Source organism: Suricata suricatta, chromosome 11 (genome assembly GCF_006229205.1).
Source record: "Suricata suricatta isolate VVHF042 chromosome 11, meerkat_22Aug2017_6uvM2_HiC, whole genome shotgun sequence".
NCBI lineage: Eukaryota > Metazoa > Chordata > Mammalia > Carnivora > Herpestidae > Suricata > Suricata suricatta.
In genome coordinates, this window is record NC_043710.1 from 55,477,158 (window position 1) to 55,499,407 (window position 22,250).

The window sequence follows — 22,250 nt, forward strand, 5'->3', positions numbered from 1 at the left end:
CCTTGTTACTGGTTGGTTTGCTGGAAAAAATAATAATTTAGAGATGTTTTATCCTTAAGCAGAACGTTAAAAAAGGGATATATATATATATATATATATATATTTTTTTTTTTTTAGCGTTCATTTATTTTTGAGACAAAGAGAGATTGAGTATGAGTGGGGGAGGGAAAGAGAGAGAGGAAGACACAGAATCTGAAGCTGGCTCCAGGCTCTGAGCTATCAGTACAGAGCCGGATGCGAGGCTCAAATTTATGAACCACGAGATCATGATCTGAGCTGAAGTTGGCTGCTTAACCAACTGAGCCACCCCGGGCACCCCTAAAACTAGATAATTTTAATAGAGTAAACTTGTTAAAGCATTCCTAGAAATATGAATTTTGCTCTATTTCTTACTAATACTGATTTCAGTCATAGTTTCATTTAACATTTTTATTTCCCAGACAATGGCTAGGATATTTTTATGTGATTCAGCTGAATCTTTTATTGAAGGCAAATACTTTTTTATCTTGGTTTATGTGTGGAGGACTTATATCAGTTTGGTTTGATATCTGATGCTTTTGTGGCTTCTGGTAGGTTTTGCTATGGCTGTTTCTCTTATAAGCACATTCCTACTACTTTCATAGTTTCTAAAGTAATTTGTCATAGGTTCCAGCTCCTGTATAGTTCCTTTCTTTCTTTTATTCTTGTCACCTAAGAGTGAGGAGACCCATACTAGATGCCACTTCATTTTGAGAGAGGAGTTGAGGGAAAGTAGAGTGCTGAATCCCACTGCCTTGCTTTTTCTCTTTCCACCTGCTATTGCCAGGTCAGGGTAGAAGCTCAGCTCACCCCTGGGCCCTGCTAACAGTACCCTGCTGGGCCTGGTCAATGCCAAGGGCCAAGGGAATTGTACTGCTGCCTTCTGCTTCAGTGGGGAGTGGAGTAGAAGATCACTCTGTGTTTAACCCACTGATCTTGGGGAAGGGGAGGTAGCAGTTTTTCTGTTGCTATTTGAGTAAATTGCCCGAAGTTGCTCTTAGGCCACCCCTTTCCCAGTCTTTTGCAATGGATATTTCTTGGGTTGGGTTTTTTGTTTTTGGTTTTTTAAATTTGTGTCTGATTTATTTATTTATTATTATTTTTTAATCAATTCCCAGTTGGAGATTGGGCTGCAGTATCCTATCCTGGATATATGGGAAGCAGTAAGGAAATCCAAGGAATTCATTACCCTTTTCTTCAAAACAATAGGTCCCAAGGTGGTCTGCCTTCTTTCCATCCTTCATTCTTTCTTTTTTTTAATTTTTTAAATTTTTATTTATTTTTGAGAGAGAGATAGGATGTGAGGAGGGGAGGGGCAGAGAGAGGGAGACACAGAATCCAAAACAGGCTCCAGGGTCTGAGCTGTCAGCACAGAGCCCAATGTGGGGCTTGAACCCATGTACTGTGAAATCATGACCTCAGTTGAAGTCAGATGCTTAATTGACTGAGCCACCCAGGTGCCCCCATCTTTCAGTCTTCTTACATGTTCTGTCTTGTGTCCAGGTTTTTTCAGTTATAAGGAGAAGGACCTAGGGGAGATAGGGCTACTCAATCTTGTCCAGACCAGAAGTGACATCTTTTTTTAAAATGGGGGACTAATCCTTTCAATTAGTTCTCAGTGGAAGCAGTAAGACTGTGATTTCCAAACTGAACTAAGATGTCTTTTTTTATTTAAAAAACATGTTTTGAAGCCGGAATTAAAATCTCAGAAACCACTGTTCTAGGACCTTATGCTAAGGATTAAATCCAAATCTTTTTCCATGTCTGTCTCTAAGGGCTGGTCTTTGAACCATTGGAAAGGAGGGACTCTGTTTTACTTATTTCTGTTTTTGTAGCTCTTGAACTTGCCCGGCATGTAGTACATATCCAGTATATGTCTGTGAAGGTAGGGAGTCATTTATGCAGATCCATATTCCCTGCCTTTGTAGTTCCTTTTCTACCCACTCCATCGTGGGGTTGTTTTTTTTTTGTTTGTTTGTTTGTTTTTTTTCCTTTCTTGCCAGGTATTCTGGATACAGCCATTGTTGATCGGGGCAGGAATGTGGTATCTGGTTCTCGAGACGGAACAGCACGACTTTGGGACTGTGGGCGCTCAGCCTGCCTGGGAGTCATTGCAGACTGTGGTTCTTCCATCAATGGAGTGGCTGTGGGTGCTGCTGACAACTCCATAAACCTCGGCTCTCCTGAGCAGATGCCCAGTAAGTTGATAATGATATGTTGAGCTTATTTTGTTTCCGTAGGCACCTTCAGTATTTGCCTTAGCTACTCCTTTTCTTCCTCATCCTTTCCTGGTCTTAGGCTGGTATTTGATTATTCTCACCATAAGGTTAATATTTATTGCATACCTATTATTTTTCTGTTGCTTTGGAATCTACAAAAGAAGTGTATGTCGTTAACTACATTTGAGTGAATACAGTCTAGTTTAGCAGATGAGACTGGTGCCTACAAAAGAGAACAAAAAAATTTTAGCTGAAACAACTTAATGATTCTTAATGCAAACATAGTTTTTTTTTGAAGAATAGAGTATTTTATATTTTAGGTTAGTGTACATGAGATAGGTGTCACAAAGAAGTTGACTTGAACCTTGAAGGATGAATTTGAATTGAACAGACAAGAATGGGAATAATGGGAAATGTAGGGGAGGGGAAGGGGCAGTTCACATTATAACAGTTTGGAGGTAAAATCGACTACTGGGTAGAAAGATATGCATGATATGCATGACTGAATCAGAGGTTGGATTAAGAGTTGTAGTAGTGGGAAGCCCCTGGCTGGCTCAGTTGGTAGAGCATGTGACTCTTGATCTCAGAGTTATAAGTTTGAATCCTGTGTTAGGTGTAGAGACTACTGAAGAAAATCTTTAGGAGCTCCTGGCTGGCTTAGTCAGTGGAATGTGCAACTCTTGATCTTGGGGTTGTGGGCTAAAGCTCTGCATTGGGTATAGGGATTACTTAAAAATAAAATATTTTAAAGTATTTTTATTTTTGAGAGAGAGAGAGCAAGCGTGAGTTGGGGAGGGGCAGAGAGAGAGGAAGACAAAGAATCCCAAGCAGGCTTAGGTTATGATCTCAAGGTTCAGTTCATGAGGTTGAGCTCCAGGTCTAATGTATTGACCTCTTTCTTACCTGAGTTTCAGACTCCTTAGACGTCTGATCGACAGCTCAAACCTACCTTGCCTAGCATGGAGTATTTCATTTTCCCCACTCCCAAATTTTATTTCCCCCACTCAGTAAATGGCACTGTCATCTACCTATGTGAATGATCATTAACAATCCACCCCACCTTTCCTCATGTCCTATATTAGCAAGCTCTGTCATCTCTACCTTCAGGTTGTTTCTGATTTTTCCACCTGCCCTCTCCCTCCCTTCCTCCTAGCATCATGGCCTGGTCTGTCATCATCCGTTGCCTGTACTAGTCTCCTCTAATCCATCCGGAGCAGCCATTGTGGTCATTAAAAAAAAAACATAAGTCCTGTCTCTCTCCTTTGTCCCTACTCTCCTCCAGTAGCCTCCTTTTATACATAAATTAAAATCCTCGGGGCGCCTGGGTGGCTCAGTTGGTTAAGCGTCTGACTTCGGCTCAGGTCATGATCTCACGATTCGTGGGTTCAAGCCCCGCATCAGGCTCTGCTGACAGCTAGCTCAGAGCCTGGAGCCTGTCTTCAGATTCTGTGTCTCCCTCTCTCTCTGACCCTCCCCTGCTCATGCTGTCTCTCTCCCTCTCTAAAATAAAATAAGATAAAAAACAGTAAAAAAATGTAAAAAAAAAATCCTAACCGCTTCCTTTGGCTTATCATAAACCCTAACACTTTCTAACCCCCTCGTTTCTCTCTAGCTTCATGTCATACTGCCCTCTGCCAGCCCGCCACGTTCCAGCCATGGGCCTTCTGTCTATTCTTTCAGCACTACAATCTTTGCCAACCTCTTGGCCTCTGCTTTATTCTTCCTTAGCCTGGAATGTACTTCCTAAAGTTCTTGGCATGACTAGCTTTTAGTTCCCATTCAGGTCTCAGTTAAAAAGTGGCCTCCATGGAGTCTTTTTAAAGTTGAAGTTTGTTTAAAGTTACATTCCTCCCTCTCCTTCTACCATCTATTCACTTTTGATCATACTTTCCTGTTTTATTTCCTTTGTGAAAATCATCACTGTCTGACAATGTCCTATTTGTTTATTTACCTATGTCTACTAGAATTCTTGAGAGTAAGGACTTTGTTTGCATATTACTATTACTGTATTACTATTTGTGTATACCATTTGTATATTTAGGGTAGTGTCTGATATGTAGTAGACCCTCAATAAAGATTTGTTTTGTTAATGAATGAATTTGATTGACTACAGACCCGAAGAGCCTTGAGGGCAGAGACTGTTTTGTTAAACATTGTACCCCTGCTTCTAATATGGTATGTCATATTGCAAAGGACTTAATACTTTTAATTTGGGTTTATTGACATATATTTTACATGTAGTGAAAATCACCCTTTTTTAGTTTTAAAAGTAACTTATTTATTTATTAAGTAATCCTTACCCTAGCATGGAGCTCCAACTTACAACCCCAAGATAAGAGTTGCATGCACTACTGACTGAGCCAGCCAGGCACCCCAAAAGTCACCCTTTATTAAATGTTAATTCCATGAGTTTTGACAAATGTATACAGTCATGTAAACAATATCAAAAGTCCAGATATAGAACATAATGTTTTTTTAAGTTAGTAGGTTAATCACTAACAGTAATTCAATAAACAGCCATCAGTTTCCATGCTTCCTGGGCACGGTCAGCTGATCAGCCTAGCCCACTGTTGACATGGCTCATCTGTCATGCAGGTGAACGGGAGGTTGGAACAGAGTCGAAAATGCTGCTGTTGGCACGGGAAGATAAGAAACTTCAGTGCTTGGGACTGCAGAGCAGGCAGCCGGCAAGTGGTACCTCTAAGACTTTTAAACTCTGGGGCAACCTAGGTCACTCTGATTTTTGAAAGGCTGTTTTGGACCATTTTTGTTTGCTCCCTCTGTTCCCGTTTTGAGGAAGCTGCAGGAGTAAGGAGTGGTGAAGTGTAATGATTAGAAACAGGGCTTTTGGAGTAAGGGCAACATTCACATCCCAGCTCCTCCATAATGGCTGTGACATTGAATAGGTTACTGAAGCATTCTGAACCTCAGTTTTCTTATCACTAAACTGGGCATAGTAGTACTCACCTTGTAGGGTTATGTGATACGGATTGAATGCTCTACTGCATTGTGACCTTTGTTGAGTCACTTTTTCTATGGGCCTTGGTGTGCTGTATATAAAATGATAAGGTTCTATAGATTCCCTTCTATATCCAAGGTACTGTGAAGAAATTCTGAGTATAGGATTCATGCATTCAGGGCTTTTGATCAATTAATGGCCAGAATGTCTTATATGGAAGAATTAGTTGAATTTTTTTCCTTTAACCTCTGAGGTTTTGCTCTTCATTAAGGTCTGAGTTCTCTGGGATTCGGTTTTTAAAATTTCTCCCCCCCCCCCCCCCCCGTCAAATTTCTTTCCAGTTCCTATCAACATCACTCAAACAACTTTAATGATTCTGTTTGGCCACAGGGTTTGTATTTTCTTTTATTTTTTTAATGTTTATTTATTTTTGAGAAGAAGAAACAGAGCATGAGTGGGGGAGGGACAGAGAGAGAAGGAAACACAGAATCTGAAGCAGGCTTCAGGCTCTGAGCTGTCAGCACAGAAAGCACAGCTGTCAGCGAGGCTACAACTCACAACCCGTGAGATCATGAACTGAGCCAAAGTACCCCTGACTGAGCCACCCAGATGCCCCCAGGTTTTGTATTTTCATTTCTTCTCATTACTTCATTGTGCTAGTGATGTTTCCATTTTCAGAAATGACGTTGCAGAAACATCACTCATTTTGACGATATTGCTTTTGTACTCTGAATTTCCATATTGGATTTTCCTTCCAACAAGAAATCACAGGTTTTGTTTGCTTGGCTGGGTTTGTTTTTTTTCTTTCCTTTTTAGAACATTTGAAGGAGAAATGATCACATTGAACTAATAGTACAGAATAAATAAAAATCTGATCATTTCTTTTTTCAGGCACATGGGGAGAATTGTAATTTTTTATTTTTATTTTAACATTTTAAAAAACTTTTTAATTATTTTTTATTTTATTTTTGAGACAAGAGACAGAATATGAGTGGGGGAGGGGCAGAGAGAGAAAGGAAGACACAGAATCTGAAGCAGGCTCCAGGCTTTGAGCTATTAGCACTGAGCCTGACACGGGGCTCGAACTCATGGACTGTGAGATCTTGACCTGAGCCAAAGTCAGACACTTAACCAACTAAGTCACACAGGCGCTCCTATTTATTTTTGAGTGAGAGAGAGAGCAAGCAGGGGAGGGGCAGATAGAGGGGAGAGAGAGAATCTCAGGCAGTTAACATGCTCAGCACTGAGCATTGGGCTCAGAGGGCCTTGATTTCACAACTGTGAGACCATGACCTGAGCTGAAACCAAGAATTGGACACCCAACCAATTGGGCCACCCAGGTGCCCCCGTAATTCTTTAAGTTGCCACTTCATGTAAGCTTGTTTCTTTTCCTACGTAGTGTCTCCCTTCAAAAGGTTGTTAGAAGTGACATGAAGCAAAATTTAAATGTGTGAATTTCAAGTGTTTCTCAAATGGAGGGTTATAACGAAAAGCAGGAGAAGAAGGATTTTGGGTATTGAGGATCCTATGAGTGTTGAGGAGTAATAGTTTGAAAACTGCCACCTCAGGGTATGGTAATTACATATACTGCTGAAGTACTCAGCAAGCCTCAGGTTCCTGAAATCACGAGAGTGGTTCCTCCTCCATTGTTGGTGAATGCTTCACTTAGATCAAGAGTGCTGAAAGGAAGAAGAAAGAAAATTTCTCTAAAAATACGGGAATTTTCTTTTTTTGGTGCCTGTTTATTCCTGAAAACAAATTATTCTTTAAACAACAGTTTTGGGGGGTGCCTGGGTAGCTCAGTTGGTTGAGCGTCTGGCTTCGGTTCAGGTCATGATCCTGCGGTTCGTGGGTTCGAGCCCCACCTCGGACTCGGTGCTGACAGCTCAGAGCCTGGAGCCTGCTTCAGATTCTGTGTGTCCCTCTCTCTCTGACCCTCCCCTGCTCACACTATTTGTCTCTATCTCAAAAATAAATAAAACATTTGGAAAAAAATTTAAAAAAATTAAATAGCCGTTTTGGCTCCTGCTTCTTCCCAGGTGTTCCTCTTTGTTGGGTCAGATGCTTTCAACTGCTGCACTTTTCTCTCTGGCTTCTTGTTATTGGCTGGGACACAGGATGGAAACATTTATCAGCTGGATGTGAGGAGTCCGAGGTGAGTCACCACTCATTTGCATGATGCTGGTTTTATACAGAGTGGAAATTTTTATTACCTTTAACATTGATTTAGGATAGCATGGAGATGACTGTTGAATCAAAGGTATATTTTTCCATTTATAAAGATTTTCCAGTGTGAGTTGTCTGATTGTTCTTATTATTCCTGGAATCATATTAAAAGGTAATTTGATTCATGCTGTCATGATTGTCCAATGTAGTGATTACTTTGGAATCTAAGCTTAAATAATGAACTAACATTTCACTTAAAATGATTGTGTAGAACTGGTAATTTTAAGGAGCTCAGTGTTTTTCTCAGTAGTTTTAAATCTGGGTTGGCCTAAGATTGATCATTTTTAGTTCATGTAAGCCAGCTGTGTTTCTTTGTTTAACTTGGATCATAACCTATCTGAAACAGGCCTTATTCTGGTCTTAAAGGTACCCAGAGAAAATCACGCAACTCCTCCGCTCCAGGATCTAATAATTTCTCAAATTCTGTCCCTTCTTCCTTCCATTTCTTTCCTTTGTTCAATTAACATTGAATGAATGGCTTTTGTGGACACTGAAAAACAGAAATAAAAGATACAGACTCTACCTTTGAGGCACTTGTAGTCTAACAGTGAAAACGGGCAGGTAAAAAAGACTGTTGTGATGTAGGTGTGATCAGTGGGCTCACAGGGCTCTACACAGGAATTTGAGAAAGCACCTGTTTCTCCAACGAAATAAGGCTTTTATTGGATTTTGTCCAGTAAGACGTTACCAAATAAAGAAGGGACCTGCCTTGGTAGAACAGCATATAGAGCAGGGTGAAGACCTGCATGGCACTTCCAGGGATCTCTGAAATATGACAAATATGCATGATACAGAATGGGTAGGAGGGAGAAGTGATTCCAGACAGGAAAGCAGGAGTTTGTTTAGGGAGTAGAGGAGCTTGTACGTTATTCCAAGAGCAGTGAAGAAATTCCAGTGAAAGAGTGACCACCTTGTTCCTTTTCTTCCATAATTTAAGGTACTTTACTTTTTTACTTGTTTATGCTCTGTGGAGATAGGGAATCTCTGATCACTATTAGAAAATCAGCCTTACACGTATACAAAATTGATTCTTACCTTTCTCTTTCATTTTAAAGAGTCCTGACATTTTAAATATTTTTCAGTTGTCTTAATTCTGTGTATAAGCAAAATAATTAACATGTTGTTAACATTGTTGTCTTAAACTGTTATCAGGCCTCTCCTACAAACTGGAGTTATTGGTGGTGACTTAGTTCATTCAACTCAGTGACTTATTTAGTTAGGGACATATTTAGATTCACTTCAAGGTAGTTTTTTGTGGCTGACCTTTGAGGATCTTGCCAAGAAAGAAACTATATGAATGTTTAATCTCTGTCCACATTTGTCCTGTTTGCTTTTGTGTGGTTAGTACTATGTGTTGAATATAGTCAAGCATTGCTTTTGAGGAAAGAGAGTGAAATTGCCCCTTTTTTTGAACCCTAGGATTCCAGTACAAGTCATCCACAGATCAGGAGCACCAGTTCTGTCCCTGCTGAGTTTCAGAGATGGATTCATTGCTAGTCAAGGTGAGTCTAGTAGTTTCCTGTAGTTCATTTAAACATGGATTTAGGGGCACTTAGGTGGCTCACTTAGTTGAAGGTCTGACTCTCAGTTTTGGCTCAGGTTGTGGTATCATGGTTTGTGGGGTCCAGCCACACGTTGGGCTCTGCACTGACAGCACGGAGCCTGCTTGGGATTCTCTCTCTCTGTTTCTCTCTCTGTCTCTCTGCCCTTACCTTGCTCACACATACTCTCTCTCTCTCCCGAAATAAATAACCATTTAAAAAATAAATAGGGGTGTTTGGGTGGCTCAGTCAGTTAAGTGTCTGATTTCAGTTCACATCACGATCTCATAGTTCGAGGGTTCAAGCCCTATGTCAGGCTCTGTGCTGACAGCTCAGAGCCTGGAACCTGCTTCAGATTCTGTGTCTCTCTCTCTCTCTCTGCCCCTTCCCTGCTCGTGCTCTGTCTCTCTCTCTCTCAAAAATGAATAATAAATGTTAAAAAAATTTTTTTAATATATAAATAAACATAGGTTTAAATGCCTGGTCTATGATCAAGTTAGGGGCATGGCCCTCCTCGTTTCTTTGGCATATTATGTTTATCATATAGTGTTTATCACTACATTATAATTGTCTATATCCTCCTCCATCCAGGCTCCTTGAGGGTAAGTAATGACTCTACCTTATTCATCATAACATAACTCTGTTTTCAGATGACAAAACTAAGGCTAATAAAAGAAAGTTACCAGAAGCCACGTGTCTGTTCAAGGAAAAGTATTGTTTCGTAAGAGAAAATCTGGCATTGTAGTGGGTACTGCTAACTCTTGGACGGGCAAGCAGAGTCTAGTTGGCTACTCTGTAAGGTGCTGTGAGGGGAGTTCTGTGCTAGTGAAGAAGTTGGAAATAGATGGATTAAACAGTGTTTGTTATGGAAATTGTCCAACAGGTACGAAGGGAGAATAGCATAATGAACCTGATTTCCAGCTTCAGCTATTACCAATTCATAGCTATTACTATTTCATCTTGTCTTGCCCATTCCCATACAATCTCCAACTCTTATGGTATTTTGAAATGTATCACAAACATTGTATAATTTCACCTGTCAATATTTGTATATGTATATCTAAAAGTAATTATTGTATTGAAAAGATGATTTTTAATAATAACATAAGAAAGAATACAGTCTTCCTGTATACTGTTGGTTGTGATATAGATTAACAGATAACTTAAAATAAAATTGATTAACAGATAGTTTTGGATAGCAGTTTTTCAAATTTTAAAAAGCTTGAACATATTAATTAAATTAAAGATGTTTTTCCTGGGTTCTATACAAAGTCACAATGCTGCTCAGAAAAAATTCATGCGTGAAGATACTCTTTTATGCGGTATACTGTCAACAAGGTAAAATAAAAGTTTTCACAGAAAAGATAGGAAAATATTAACAGTGATTATCTTTGGTAGATTATGGGTGGGTTTTTTTTTTTTTTACTTATGTTTCTTTGTTTTTAACGTTTTTTCAATTAGCATGTACTATTTTTATATTAAGTAAAAAAAAAATTACCTTACTCAGCAGTTTATAGATCATCTCAAGTCTCATTTGTCTATATACTCTTGAGAAAATTAAGTTTAAAAATTACATATGCTTTTATTTTCTTGGTATAACAACTTTGCTCCTTTGCCTAGTTTTACGTGGTCAAGTTTGCAGATGGAAGAGTAATTTGGGAACACAGATTTTTCTTAAAACGTTTGTATAGACAAATTTTCTGTTGAAAATCCTTGTCTAGGGTAAGTTTGTAATGAGACATATAAGCCTGCAGTTGCTCGCTCCATGCCTTGGGCAGGTATTGCTAATCAACGCCAGCCCTTCTTCCCACTGCGCGTGCACTTGGCCTTCAAATCCTCTAGCCTAGCATTTTAGGCAGCCACTGTGGGTCCTCATATTTGGCTCGTATAAGGAGATCTATTTGCCATTCTCAGTCTTGGGACAGTCTTCTTTAGGCTAGTGATGTACAAAACTAAACTAAAACATTGAGTTTTTTTAAACTCCTTTGCCTGCCGCTTTGTCTTCTGTTATCTAAATTTTTCTTTTGTGTTTTAGGTGACGGAAGCTGTTTCATTGTCCAACAAGACCTAGACTATCTCATGGAGCTCACTGGGGCCGACTGTGACCCTGTGTACAAGGTACAGGCGTGGGAGGAGCCTGGGTGGTTCTCACCTGGGATCTAGGGCTTGTGAGGGGATTGAATCCAGCTACTTGGTGGGCATTCAGGATGATAAAATACTTAGAGGCGAGATAAAAGGCAGAAAGAGTTTTGAGTCAGAAGTGATTTTATCACCTACTAGCTCTAGAAACTTGCTAAATCACTTCATCTCTCCAGTCTTTCAATTCTCCTGTGAAAATGAAAGTATTAATAGACAATGCATACAAAAACTCTATGTGAATTTTAAATCTGTAAATATTAGCTATCATTATTATTATTTAAAGTTCACTCATTTGATTAGAGTGGAAAGAAAAAAACAGAAGGAGAAAAACCTATTGACCAGGCATTCTGCTGGATGTTGGGAAATTTTTTATGTGTATCATCTTGTTTCATTGCTGTTATTCTTAAAGTATAGGTATTATTATTTGTTTTGGTTTTATACAGTTAATACATACCTGTAAAAATTCAAACAGTACAAAATTATACAGACTTAAAAGTCACCTTTAAGACCTTTTTGGTTTCACTCTTCTTTCCAGAAGTAAGTAGCACTAGCAGTTTGGCATATTATCTTTCAAGACTAGTTTTGGACAATCTACACTTACATCTTGTGTTTGTGTATTTATGTAAATAATACAGTTTTATTTTTTGTTCGCACATAATTGGGATCATTGTATGTGTATGGTTCCACAACTTTTTTTAAGTTAACATCTTACTATGTTAAATGTTTTATAGTTAACATCTTAGCATCTTTGGTTAACAGCTCTTTTCAGATAAATGTACATAGATCCATTTCATTTTTTTAAATGTTCTATTATTTATTTATTTACATTTATTTATTTTTTGAGAGATAGAGTGAGACAGAGCATAAGTGGGGAGGGTCAGAGAGAGAAGGAGACACAGAATCTGAAGTAGGCTCCAGACTCCAACCAAGCATTCAGCACAGAGCCTGACGCAGGGCCCGAACCCACCAACCATGAGATCACGACCTGAGCCAAAGTTGGATGCTTAACCAACTGAACCTCTCAGGTGCCCCTCTATTATTTATTTTTGAGAGAGAGAGAGAGAGAAAGAGAGAGAGTGTGTGAGCACGGGGGAGGGGCAGAGAGAGAAGGAGATGCAGAATTGGAAGGAGGCTTCAGGCTCTGAGCTGTCAGCACCAAGTCTCATGCTGGGTTCAAACTCACAAACTGTAAGATCATGAACTGAACTAAAGTCAGACACTTAACTGAGCTACCCAAGCATCCCTAGATCCACTTCATTTTAAAAAATTCCTAAATAGTGTTCTATATTGTGAAGTAACATACCATTTTCATTATGTGAGAAAAGTGAAACCTAGAGTACAAGTGAGAAAAGTGGGATCCAGAATAGTTGAGAAAGTTGCCTTAGGTCATTTAGCTGTGCTTTAGCAAACCTGAGATTAATTCAGAATTCATGCTACTTCTACTAAATTAGTTCTTAACCTTTTAGTCTCAGAATTCCCCCCCCACCCCCCGAGGTGTGATACAGACTTTTTGAATTAGATTTTTCTATTTACAACTGAGATCACATCTACATACTATTTTGCTAGTCTGCATGGGTGTATTAATCCTTGTGAGTTTATATTTATGATGAGTGGGCTCAGTCATATAACAACAAAAATATACATACTGTTTTAAAACAGCACATATGTTATGCTCCTTCTATAAGGCCAGTTTTGATTAAAAACCACTGGTTTCAAAGCTCAGTCTGATTTTGAAGATGGATCAAGATATACACTGTATGATTCTAAAATCTATTTTAGCCATTTTGTACAGTTGCTATTTTATTGGACTACAATATATGTTTTTTTAAAAGGACACTGGGGGTGCCTGAGTGGCTCATTCGGTTGAGCATCTGACTGTTGATTTTGGCTCAGGTCATGATCCCAGGGTCATGGGATTAAGCCCCGCATCAGACTCCATGCTGAGTGTGGAGCCTGCTTAAGATTCTTTCTCTCTTCCCCTCTGCCCCTCTCCTGCTAGCATTCTCTTTCTTTCTAAAATAAAAAATAAGGCTCAGGTCCTCCTCTAATTCTCCCACACTGTGCAGCTCACAAATGGTTCTGAAATTAGAACACTCACTATTGTACTTAAAAACTTAGGGATGTGGGAGGTGCTTGGATGGCTCAGATGGCTAAGTGTCCAACTCTTTTATTTTATATATTAAAAAAAATTTTTTTAATGTCTTTATTTATTTTTGAGAGAGAAAGAGAGACAGCGTGAGGAGGGGAGGGTCAGAGAGAGGGAGAGACACAGGATCTGAAGCAGCCTCCAAGCTCTGAGCTAGCTGTCAGCACAGAGCCTGACATGGGGCTCGAACCCGCGAACCGTGAGACCATGACCTGAGCCGAAGCTGGACGCTTAACCGACTGAGCCACTCAGGCACCCCATTTTATATTTTTTGTTATTTTTGAGAGAGAGAGACTGCAAGTGAGCAAGGGGCAGAGAGAGAGGAAGAGAGAAAGAACCCATGAGGGGCAGAGAGAGAGAGACAAAGAGAGTGCAGGGCCCAAAGTCAGGCTCCAGTTCACCTGATGAGGGGCTTGAGGTCATGAACCTAAGATCATGGCCTGAGCTGAAGTTGGATGCTTAACTGACTGAGCCACCCAGGCGCCCCAAGTGTCCAACTCTTGATTTCTTTTCAGGCCATGATCTCATGGTTTGTGGGACTGAGCCCCACATGGGGCCCCATGCTGTCAGCTCAGAGCATGCTTAGAATCCTCTCTCTCCCTCTCTCTGCCCCTCCCCTGCTTACAGGCACGTGTGCACACATCTTCTCTCTCTCCCTCTCTCTCTCAAGATAAACAAATTTTTTAAAACCTTAAAAAAAAAAGGACATGGAGAGCCAGATAGAAGTCATATGTGGGCACATGAAGGACTAAGCTGCTGTATCCGACACCTGTGTTATGTGTGTTTTAACTAAATGAACACAGGAGGCCAACGCAGGTACACCTGCTTGATTCACTTTCCAAATCTGAACAATGAGATTAAGAGCTTTGGCTTACACTTCCTGCTATGCATAGTTCCGCCAGGGACGAGGACCTCATAAGCAAGATCTCTCGTCCTGCATCATGGGATGCATGCACACAGCCTGCCTAGCAGCTGAGTAGCTGGAGGTGCCAGCACTGCCCAGATAGCATGCACCATGGTTTCTTGCAGCTTCTTCACAACAGGAGCATCACATCCCTCAGCGTGGAGGTTGGAGGAGTGGGCCAACCTGCCGTTATAGCTGTTGGCTGTCTTCTGGTTTATTTGAACCAGTGTTTATTTCTCCAGTCTGAATAATTGGTTCCAGTATAGGGAACGGACTTTCAGAATGCTGTGATTAAACTCATCTTCCACCTTTGCTCTGTAATCACATCCCAAAACGGCTACAGCTGCTGTGACAAAAACCAAGAGTAGGATGATGACAGACATGGCAAGTCTGCAGCAGCAGCTTTCCCTGATTGTGGCACAGCAGCCAGTGAGCCCAAAAATGAAAAGTGGGGCTCCACAGCTGTGATCACTGTAGCAGGGAAGAGAGGATATACATCTGCAAAGAAGTGGTCATAGTCATCATAAACGATGACAACCTGGTCTTCCACGTAGTGTAAGTCAGCTCCCCCTGAGGATGAGGTTGAGAAACTCCACAGTCTCGGAGGAGATGATGCTGCACTGGCCGGTCCGTGGTGCGCACACCAAGCAGGGTGGCAGTGGCGGCCGAGCCTCCCCACTGGGAGCTGCATGGCCAAGTGGCACTCACCAAGCTCCCAGTACCATTGTGCAGCCCCAGCGGTGCCTCACTTCTCCTCAGACAGGCATTTATTGAGAACTTCTTTGATATAATTCTACAAGGTTCAGAGACCCTGGCCCATCTGTGGGTCATCTCCTTTCCCAGGTACAGACTCTCTGCTCTCAGATACACATCACACTAATAGGTTAGCTCTCTACTTGGATGATTCATTTCTCTGTTCTGTAGTTATAAGTGCTCTGGACCCTCGCCAGCTATTTTTATTTTTTTTAATTAATTCATTCATTTATTATTTAATCTACATTAAGTTAGCATATAGTACAACAGTGATTTCAGGAGTAGATTCCTTAATGCCTCTTACCCATGTAGCCCATCCCTCCTCCCACAACCCCTCCAGCAACCCTCTGTTTGTTCTTTATATTAGTCTGTCTCCCTGTCTTTATATTATTTTTGCTTCCCTTGCCTTATGTTCATTTGTGTAGTATCTTAAATTATTCATATGAGTGAAGCCAAACAATATTTGTCTTTCTCTGACTAATTTCACTTAGCATAATACCCTCTAGTTCCATCTATGTAGTTACAAATGACAAGATTTCATTCTTTTTGATCGCCAAGTAATACTCCATTGTGTGTGGGTATATATATATATATATATATATATATATACCACATCTTCTTTATCCATTCATCCATTGATGGACGTTTGGGCTCTTAACATACTTTGGCTATTGTTGATAGTGGCCAGCTGTTTTTATATCATGAATATAATTCCCCTCTTGTCTTTGGAGTCAGTAGGGCTTCTTAGACTCACTTGTACTAAAAGGTTAGGTCAATGACAGGGCTCTGTGTTTTTGGAATGGAAGAATCCCAGGCTTCCTTTGAGCTGTGAACTCTTGTGTTCCAGGTAGCCACATGGGAGAAGCAGATCTACACATGCTGTCGAGATGGTCTTGTGCGACGCTATCAGCTCTCTGACCTCTGACCCCTTGGAAAGAGGAGTCCCAGTTAATGAAAAAGTTTGGCCCTAGTCGACAAAGGAGAAAAATTGTTAGTCCTTCTCAAGGACCATGTCCCTTTATTGTCTTGGGCACCCTTTGGAAGTCACAGAAAATCAGCTACATTGACCCATGTAGAATTATCATTCCATGATAAAACCTACTGTGAACTGAGGAAGAAGCTCACATATGCTCCATGTATAAATACCCCCAACAACACAGGGTGAGGATATGGATGCTTATAGTTTGATCTTAACACCATTTGTGCTAAATGTTTACAGTGACCAGAGGACTAAAGCTTTTTCTCTGAAGGAAACAAAGAGAATATGTTTGAAGGAGTCTGAATTCGAAAACCTTTGTTAAATATTCTTACTCCAACAGAAAGTCATTTAAGTTGATTGAGCTCCTGTCTTAGGCACTTCCTGTTGGCCTGGCAATAGAGAAAGACTCCTTGTTAGCAAGTAATATCCCATATAGTAATATCCCAATAGTAAATATCCCATAAGCAGCACTCTGGGAAAGATTCTTACACAGGTAGGGAAACTGTCTCAGTTTGGACAGCAGTTTTCTGCGACATGTAACTTTCAGTCCAGGCAAACTGTCACAGCTGATCATCCCAAATACAGGTGATAATGTTGAAGCCTATCATTGTAAAGGCAGTGGCTGTCCAAGTGTGGTCCCTGGAACAGCTACATTGGTATCATCTGGGAATTCGTTAGAAACATAAATTCCTAAGCCCACCTCAGCCCAAATCAGAAATTCTATGGGTAGAGCCGGCCCGTGATTCTGATGCATGTTAAACCTTGAGACCTAGAGGAAGAGATAGTGAAGGGGACTCAGTCATAGTTGGAACACAGTGCTCATATGATGGTGAGGCTCATAGGAGATGAGGCTGCAGAGGTTGGCGGGACCCAGATAGTGAAGAGGTTGGAGTGCCAGGTAAGGAGCTTGAATTTCATTTGGTCCATGAGAAACTCCTAGAAGAATTTTAAGCAAGGGTGTGACATAGTCCCTTTTTTTTTTCCTAAATATAAAAATGGAGTCATAATGTATATATTCCATGTTTTATTTTCACTCAGAATCTCTGAGTTCTATCTTAGTACATTTAGAACTTCTTTGTTCTTTTTAACACTTTCCAGAATATGAATACCTTATCATTTACATTTTAGATATTATTAGACACTTGAGCTGGGCAATGTAGGCTAAGATCTGGATTTATTTAAGGGGAAAAACCCAACCCCTGGCTTGGATAATAGTATGATTCACAACATGTAATCTTTATAATTTCACTATGACATGAAGATGGTGAGACTCAGATGAATGTATTTGCCAAGGGTCATAGAGAACAGGAACTTGAACACAATTTATCTTTAAATCCATTTTTTTTTACCCATTGTGTATGCCTAAATTGTGAAAATAAAATACTATTATTTGTTAGGTATTGCTGGGTATATACTCTATTTGGGGACTCTATTTATATATTTAATTCTCACAACACTCTTAAAAAGGAAATGGTATTTTTCTTTTATAGACAAGGAAACTGAAACTCAAGAAATTAAGTACTGGAGCACCTTGGGTGGCCCAGTCGGTTAAACTTCTGACTTCAACTCAGGTCATGATCTCATAGTTGATGAGTTCAAGCTCTGCATCTGGCTCTGTGGTGACAGCTCAAAGCCTGGAGCCTGCTTTGGATTATATGTCTCCCTCTCTCTCTCTCTGCCCCTTTCTTGCTCCCAGTCTGTCTCTCTTTCTCAAAAATAATATAATATTTTTGATTTATATTTTTTAAATGTTTTAATGTTTGTTTTTTGAGAGAGACACAAAGCATGAGTGGGGGTTGGTCAGAGAGAGGGAGACACAGAATCCAAAGCAGGCTCCAGGCTCTAAGCTAGCTGTCAGCACAGAGTCTGACACAGGGCTTGAACCCACAAACTGTGAGATCATGACCTGAGCTGAAGTCAGAACCCTTATACACCGCTGCCAAGAATGTAAAATGGTGCAGCCACTTGGAAAACAGGTGGTAGTTAAAATGCTAAACACAGAATTACCATATCCTTGCCATTTTTCTGAAGGTATGAAATTATTTCAAAGTGAAAAGTAAATTAGGAAAAAAATATATCAACAAAGAGACGTGTTCAAGAAAAAGAAACCTTTATGGGGGCACCTGGGTGGCTCAGTCAGTTAAGCATCCAATTCTTGATCTCAGCTCAGGTCATGATTTCATGGTTTGTGGGACCAGACCTGGCATCATGCTCTGCACAGACAGCATGGACCCTGCTTGGTATTATCTCCCTCTCCCTCTCTGTGTCGTTCCCCAATTGCACTCGAAGTAAATAAATAAATTAAAAAGAAAAAAAAAAAGGAAACCTTTACTGTGCAAGGCTATTGTGAAGACTGTGCCTGGCATCAAGTATATGCTCAATAGCTAATGTAACTGACAGCTTTCCAGATTTGAGAAAGTGCCTCTCACAATTATTCAAAAAGGGGGCATCTGTAAGCCAAGAAACAAGGTGTAGCTTCCCCGGGCCAGTATAGCTGCAGAAGAGAGTTGTCTACCCTTCCTTATCCAGAATGCACTCTTGAACCCAAAAGGAGAAAGGAAAAAAAAAAAAAAAAACTTTGTGGGCAGCATACTGGGGATGTTCCATTCAGAAAAGTCAAGGCTTCTGGCACCTGAGAGCTAGCCTCTGCTCCTTCTGTTTGAATCTGGATTTCAGGGTAGCTCTCAAGGATCACTGAATCCATCAACTCTGGAGACCTATGAAAAGGGGCTTAGGGATGTGATGGTTGTGGAGAAGAGTGAATCTCTCTCTCTCTCAAAACCAAAGCAAACCAACAAAACAAAACAAAAACAACACAGTAAAAGCCACATTTCCATTTGAGAGGAGTCAAAGGCTCAGTAAAGGAGTAATACTTAGAAAAGATACTCCTGAAGAAGGAAGAAGAGGAGAAAAGGAAGGGATATAGTGTGTCATTGGCCTAGGGAAAGACCACTGGAACAAACAGTCCAGATATAAACCATGCATATATGGGAATTTTATATATAACACAGCAATCAATACAGATTGGTGCAGAAAACAAAGGACTGCTAAATAAGTGGCTCTTGGACAGTAAGATCTAAAAGGAAAACATGATACTACCTTGTGCCATATTATAAAAAGATTAAAGATTTAAGGGTGGTGAAATGGACTCTTGGAAGAAAATATAGGTGAAGATCTTTATGATCGTGTGCAGAGAATATTAAACTAGACACAAAAAGTATAACCAAAAAGGAAAAGATTGGTAAGTTCTACTCCATTAAAAAAAAAAAAAAAACTGGTAAAAGGACAAGCTCCAAAGTGAAAGGGATTTGTACTTTCTTTTTTTTTCTTAATTAAAAAAAATATATTTACTTATTTTTGTGAGAGGTGGGCAGAGGGGTAGGGAGAGAGGGAGACAGAGGATCTGAAGTGGGCTCTGGGCTGACAGCAGAGAGCCCAGTGCGAGGCTTGAACTCATGAACTGATCACGACCTGAACAAAAATCGGAAGCTTAACCAACTAAGCAACCCAGGTGCCCCCGTATTTTATATTTTAAACAAAGAAACATAAAAAAAACATGAAACGTCACCAAAAAGAAAAAAGCCCCAATAGAAAAATGGGCAAAAGGCATAAATAGGCATTTCACAATGAAAAACAAATAGCCAGTAAACATAAAAAAATGGTCAAACAAAAAATACAAATTAAAGTTCACAATGAGTTGCTATTTCACATCTGTATCAGCAAACATTTAAAAACTTGACCTAAGTGGTGCCTGGCTTACTCAGTGGGTAAAAGTTGTGACTCTTGATCTTAGGGTTGTGAGTTCAAGCCCCACTTTGGGCATAGAGCCAAATAATAAAATAAAATAAAATAAATAAAATATAATAAATGCTAAAATAAAATAAAAACACATGTGCTTTGAAAGAAAATTGAGGGTACCTGATGTCTCGGTTAAGCGTCAGACCTCAGCTCAGGTCATGATCTCATGGCTCACAAGTTCGAGCCCTTCATCAGTCTCTGTGCTGACAGCTCAGAGACTAGAGCCTGCTTCAGATTCTGTGTCTCACTCTCTTTGCCCCTTTCCTGCTGGTGCTCTGTCTCTCTCTCAAAATTAAATAAACATTAAAAAAATTTTTTTTAAGAAATTTAAAAGAAAATTGAAATAAATAAAAATGACATCAAGAATTGGTGAGTACCGTGAGGCAGAAAGGAACTCTCAGACACTGGTATTTTGCCAGTGTAAATTAGAATAACCAAATCAGAAAACTGACATTATCTTGCAAAGTTGATGCCCATGCCCAAATGTTCAGCATACAGTGAACGCTATACAGCCTCTGTGCAAATAAGTCACACACACAAATACATACCATTTACATAAATAATGCCATTTATATAATGTTCGAAAACATGAAAAGATAGATACGTTGTTAGGAAAACATGCAGTGACTACTGTGCTGGAGCTGGTTGCAGCAGCTTGGGACAAATTGGCAAATGCTGTCAGGGCTACTTTTTATCTTCTGGTGAGCTAGTTAAATATTTACAAGTACACATAAGATATGCATAGTAGTGAATAAGTAAAATAATAAAAGCAAGAAATACTAAACAGAAAGGGGCACACAGGGGCAACATGCTTTCAATAAAGAATGTTTCTTTTTTAAAAGATGTTTTATTTATTTTTGAGAGAGAGAGAATATGAGCATGGGAAGGACAGAGGGAGAGGAAGATAGAGAATTTGAAGCAGGCTCCAGACTCTGAGCTGTCAGCACAGAGCCTGAGGTGGGGCTTGAATTCATGAAGCACAAGATCTTGACCTGAGCTGACCTCTGCCACTTAACTAACGGAGCCACCAAGGCGCCTCAGTAAGGAATGTTCTAATGCTGCTATTTTGTGCATATAAACTTCATAAGAAAAACAGAATAAGTAAGAGTTAGCTTGGGGGAAGCCTGGGTCAGTGGTGTGTGTGGTCTGGAGGGTCTGGGGAGAGGTGGCTCCAGAGGTGAATGTGAGAGAGAGAATGGTTAGTTGGGGGAATTGCAAGCATGCTCTTCATGCTCAAGCATTCTGAGGAGCCGAGAGCAATGGGGGTCGGCGTACCCTGGGGTGAGAGATTAGATGGGGGGAGCAGATCACTGAGGTGCCAGGGTAAGCAGTGTGGATTAACTGGGCGATGTGGAGTATGATCTTGGCAAGGCAGACACAAGGTGGGCAGGACAGTGAAGAAGTTGGAGTGGCTTTGCTGAACGGTGAAAGCCAAAGCAAGGCCATGGCTCTGAGAAGGAAGAGCAGAGGAGGGGCTTGTGAGGTATCTAAGAGGTAAAATGGACTGAGCTTGGTGATTGACTGGATGTGGGATGTGGAAAACTGGACACATCTGCCCTCAGAGCAGAATGCCCCACTCTTTAAGGGTGGATTGTAAAATAACTTCCTTCCAAGGAGTACAATTCAGAAAGGAGGAAACAAAAGTAACTTTACAGTGGAGAGAAACCTGACAAATACTATCTTAGCAGATGAAGGTCAGCGTCACCAGTGATGTCACGTTGATAGTAGGCACATTTGATATGATGGGAGGAGAATGGCACTTCACTTTTTGGTCTGCCTTCCAGAAGCCCCAGCCTCCATCTGATCATAAGAAAAACATCAAACCAGGGCGCCCGGGCGGCTCAGTCAGGTAAGCATCCAACTCTTGGTTTCAGCTCAGGTCATGACCTCACAGATTGGGTTTGAGCCCTACATTGGGCTCCACGCTGACTGTGTGGAGCCTGCTTGGGATTCTCCCTCTCTCCCTTTCTCTCTGCCCCTCCCCCACTTCCACTGTCTCTCTCTCTCTCTCTCTCTCTCTCTCTCTTTAAGTTTAAATAAACTTAAAAAAAGAAAAAAGAAAAAGAAAAACATCGAACAAATCCCATTAAGAGACTGTACAAAATACCTGACCAGTACTCCTTAAACTATCAAAGTCATCAAAATACAAGAAAAGTTTGAGAAACAGTATTAGCCAGGAGGAGCCTAAGGAAATATGACAACTAAATGTAGTGTGGTATTCTGGATGGGATCCTAGAACAGAAAAAAAAATAATAGGTTAAAAACTAAGAAATCTGAATAAAGTATGGACTTTCATTATAAACATTGTAACCCAAGGAAACAATCAATGAAACTAAAAGCAACCTACTAAATGGGAGAAGATATCTGTAAATGACATATCTGATAAAGGGATAGTATCTGAAATATATAAAGAATGATATAACTCAACATCCCCCTTCCCAATATAATCCAATTAAAAATGGGCAGAAGACATGGACATTTCTCCAAAGAAGACATGCAGATGGCCAATAAACACGTGAAAAGATGGCTCAACGTCATTCATCATCAGAGAGATGCAAATCAAAACTA

At 40.3% G+C, this 22,250-nt stretch overlaps 1 protein-coding gene and 1 pseudogene across 3 annotated transcripts in view; one reads left to right on the plus strand and one right to left on the minus strand.

Moving 5' to 3' along the window:
- Positions 1-17,284, plus strand: part of PAAF1 (proteasomal ATPase associated factor 1) — a 35,987-nt gene extending 18,703 nt beyond the window's left edge. For 2 of the 3 annotated variants that reach the window (XM_029915742.1, XM_029915745.1), the window contains 6 exons: positions 2,022-2,216; positions 4,833-4,924; positions 7,236-7,351; positions 8,842-8,924; positions 10,999-11,081; positions 15,753-17,284. In XM_029915742.1, coding sequence (XP_029771602.1) covers positions 2,022-2,216; positions 4,833-4,924; positions 7,236-7,351; positions 8,842-8,924; positions 10,999-11,081; positions 15,753-15,830 — 647 coding nt within the window. In that variant the 3' untranslated portion in view covers positions 15,831-17,284. Of the gene's footprint in view, positions 1-2,021; positions 2,217-4,832; positions 4,932-7,235; positions 7,352-8,841; positions 8,925-10,998; positions 11,085-15,752 lie in introns of those variants that run through there. The other variant, XM_029915744.1, reaches the window with a different exon arrangement.
- LOC115306628 lies at positions 14,080-15,061 on the minus strand (annotated as a pseudogene).
- Positions 17,285-22,250: the final 4,966 nt, after the last annotated feature.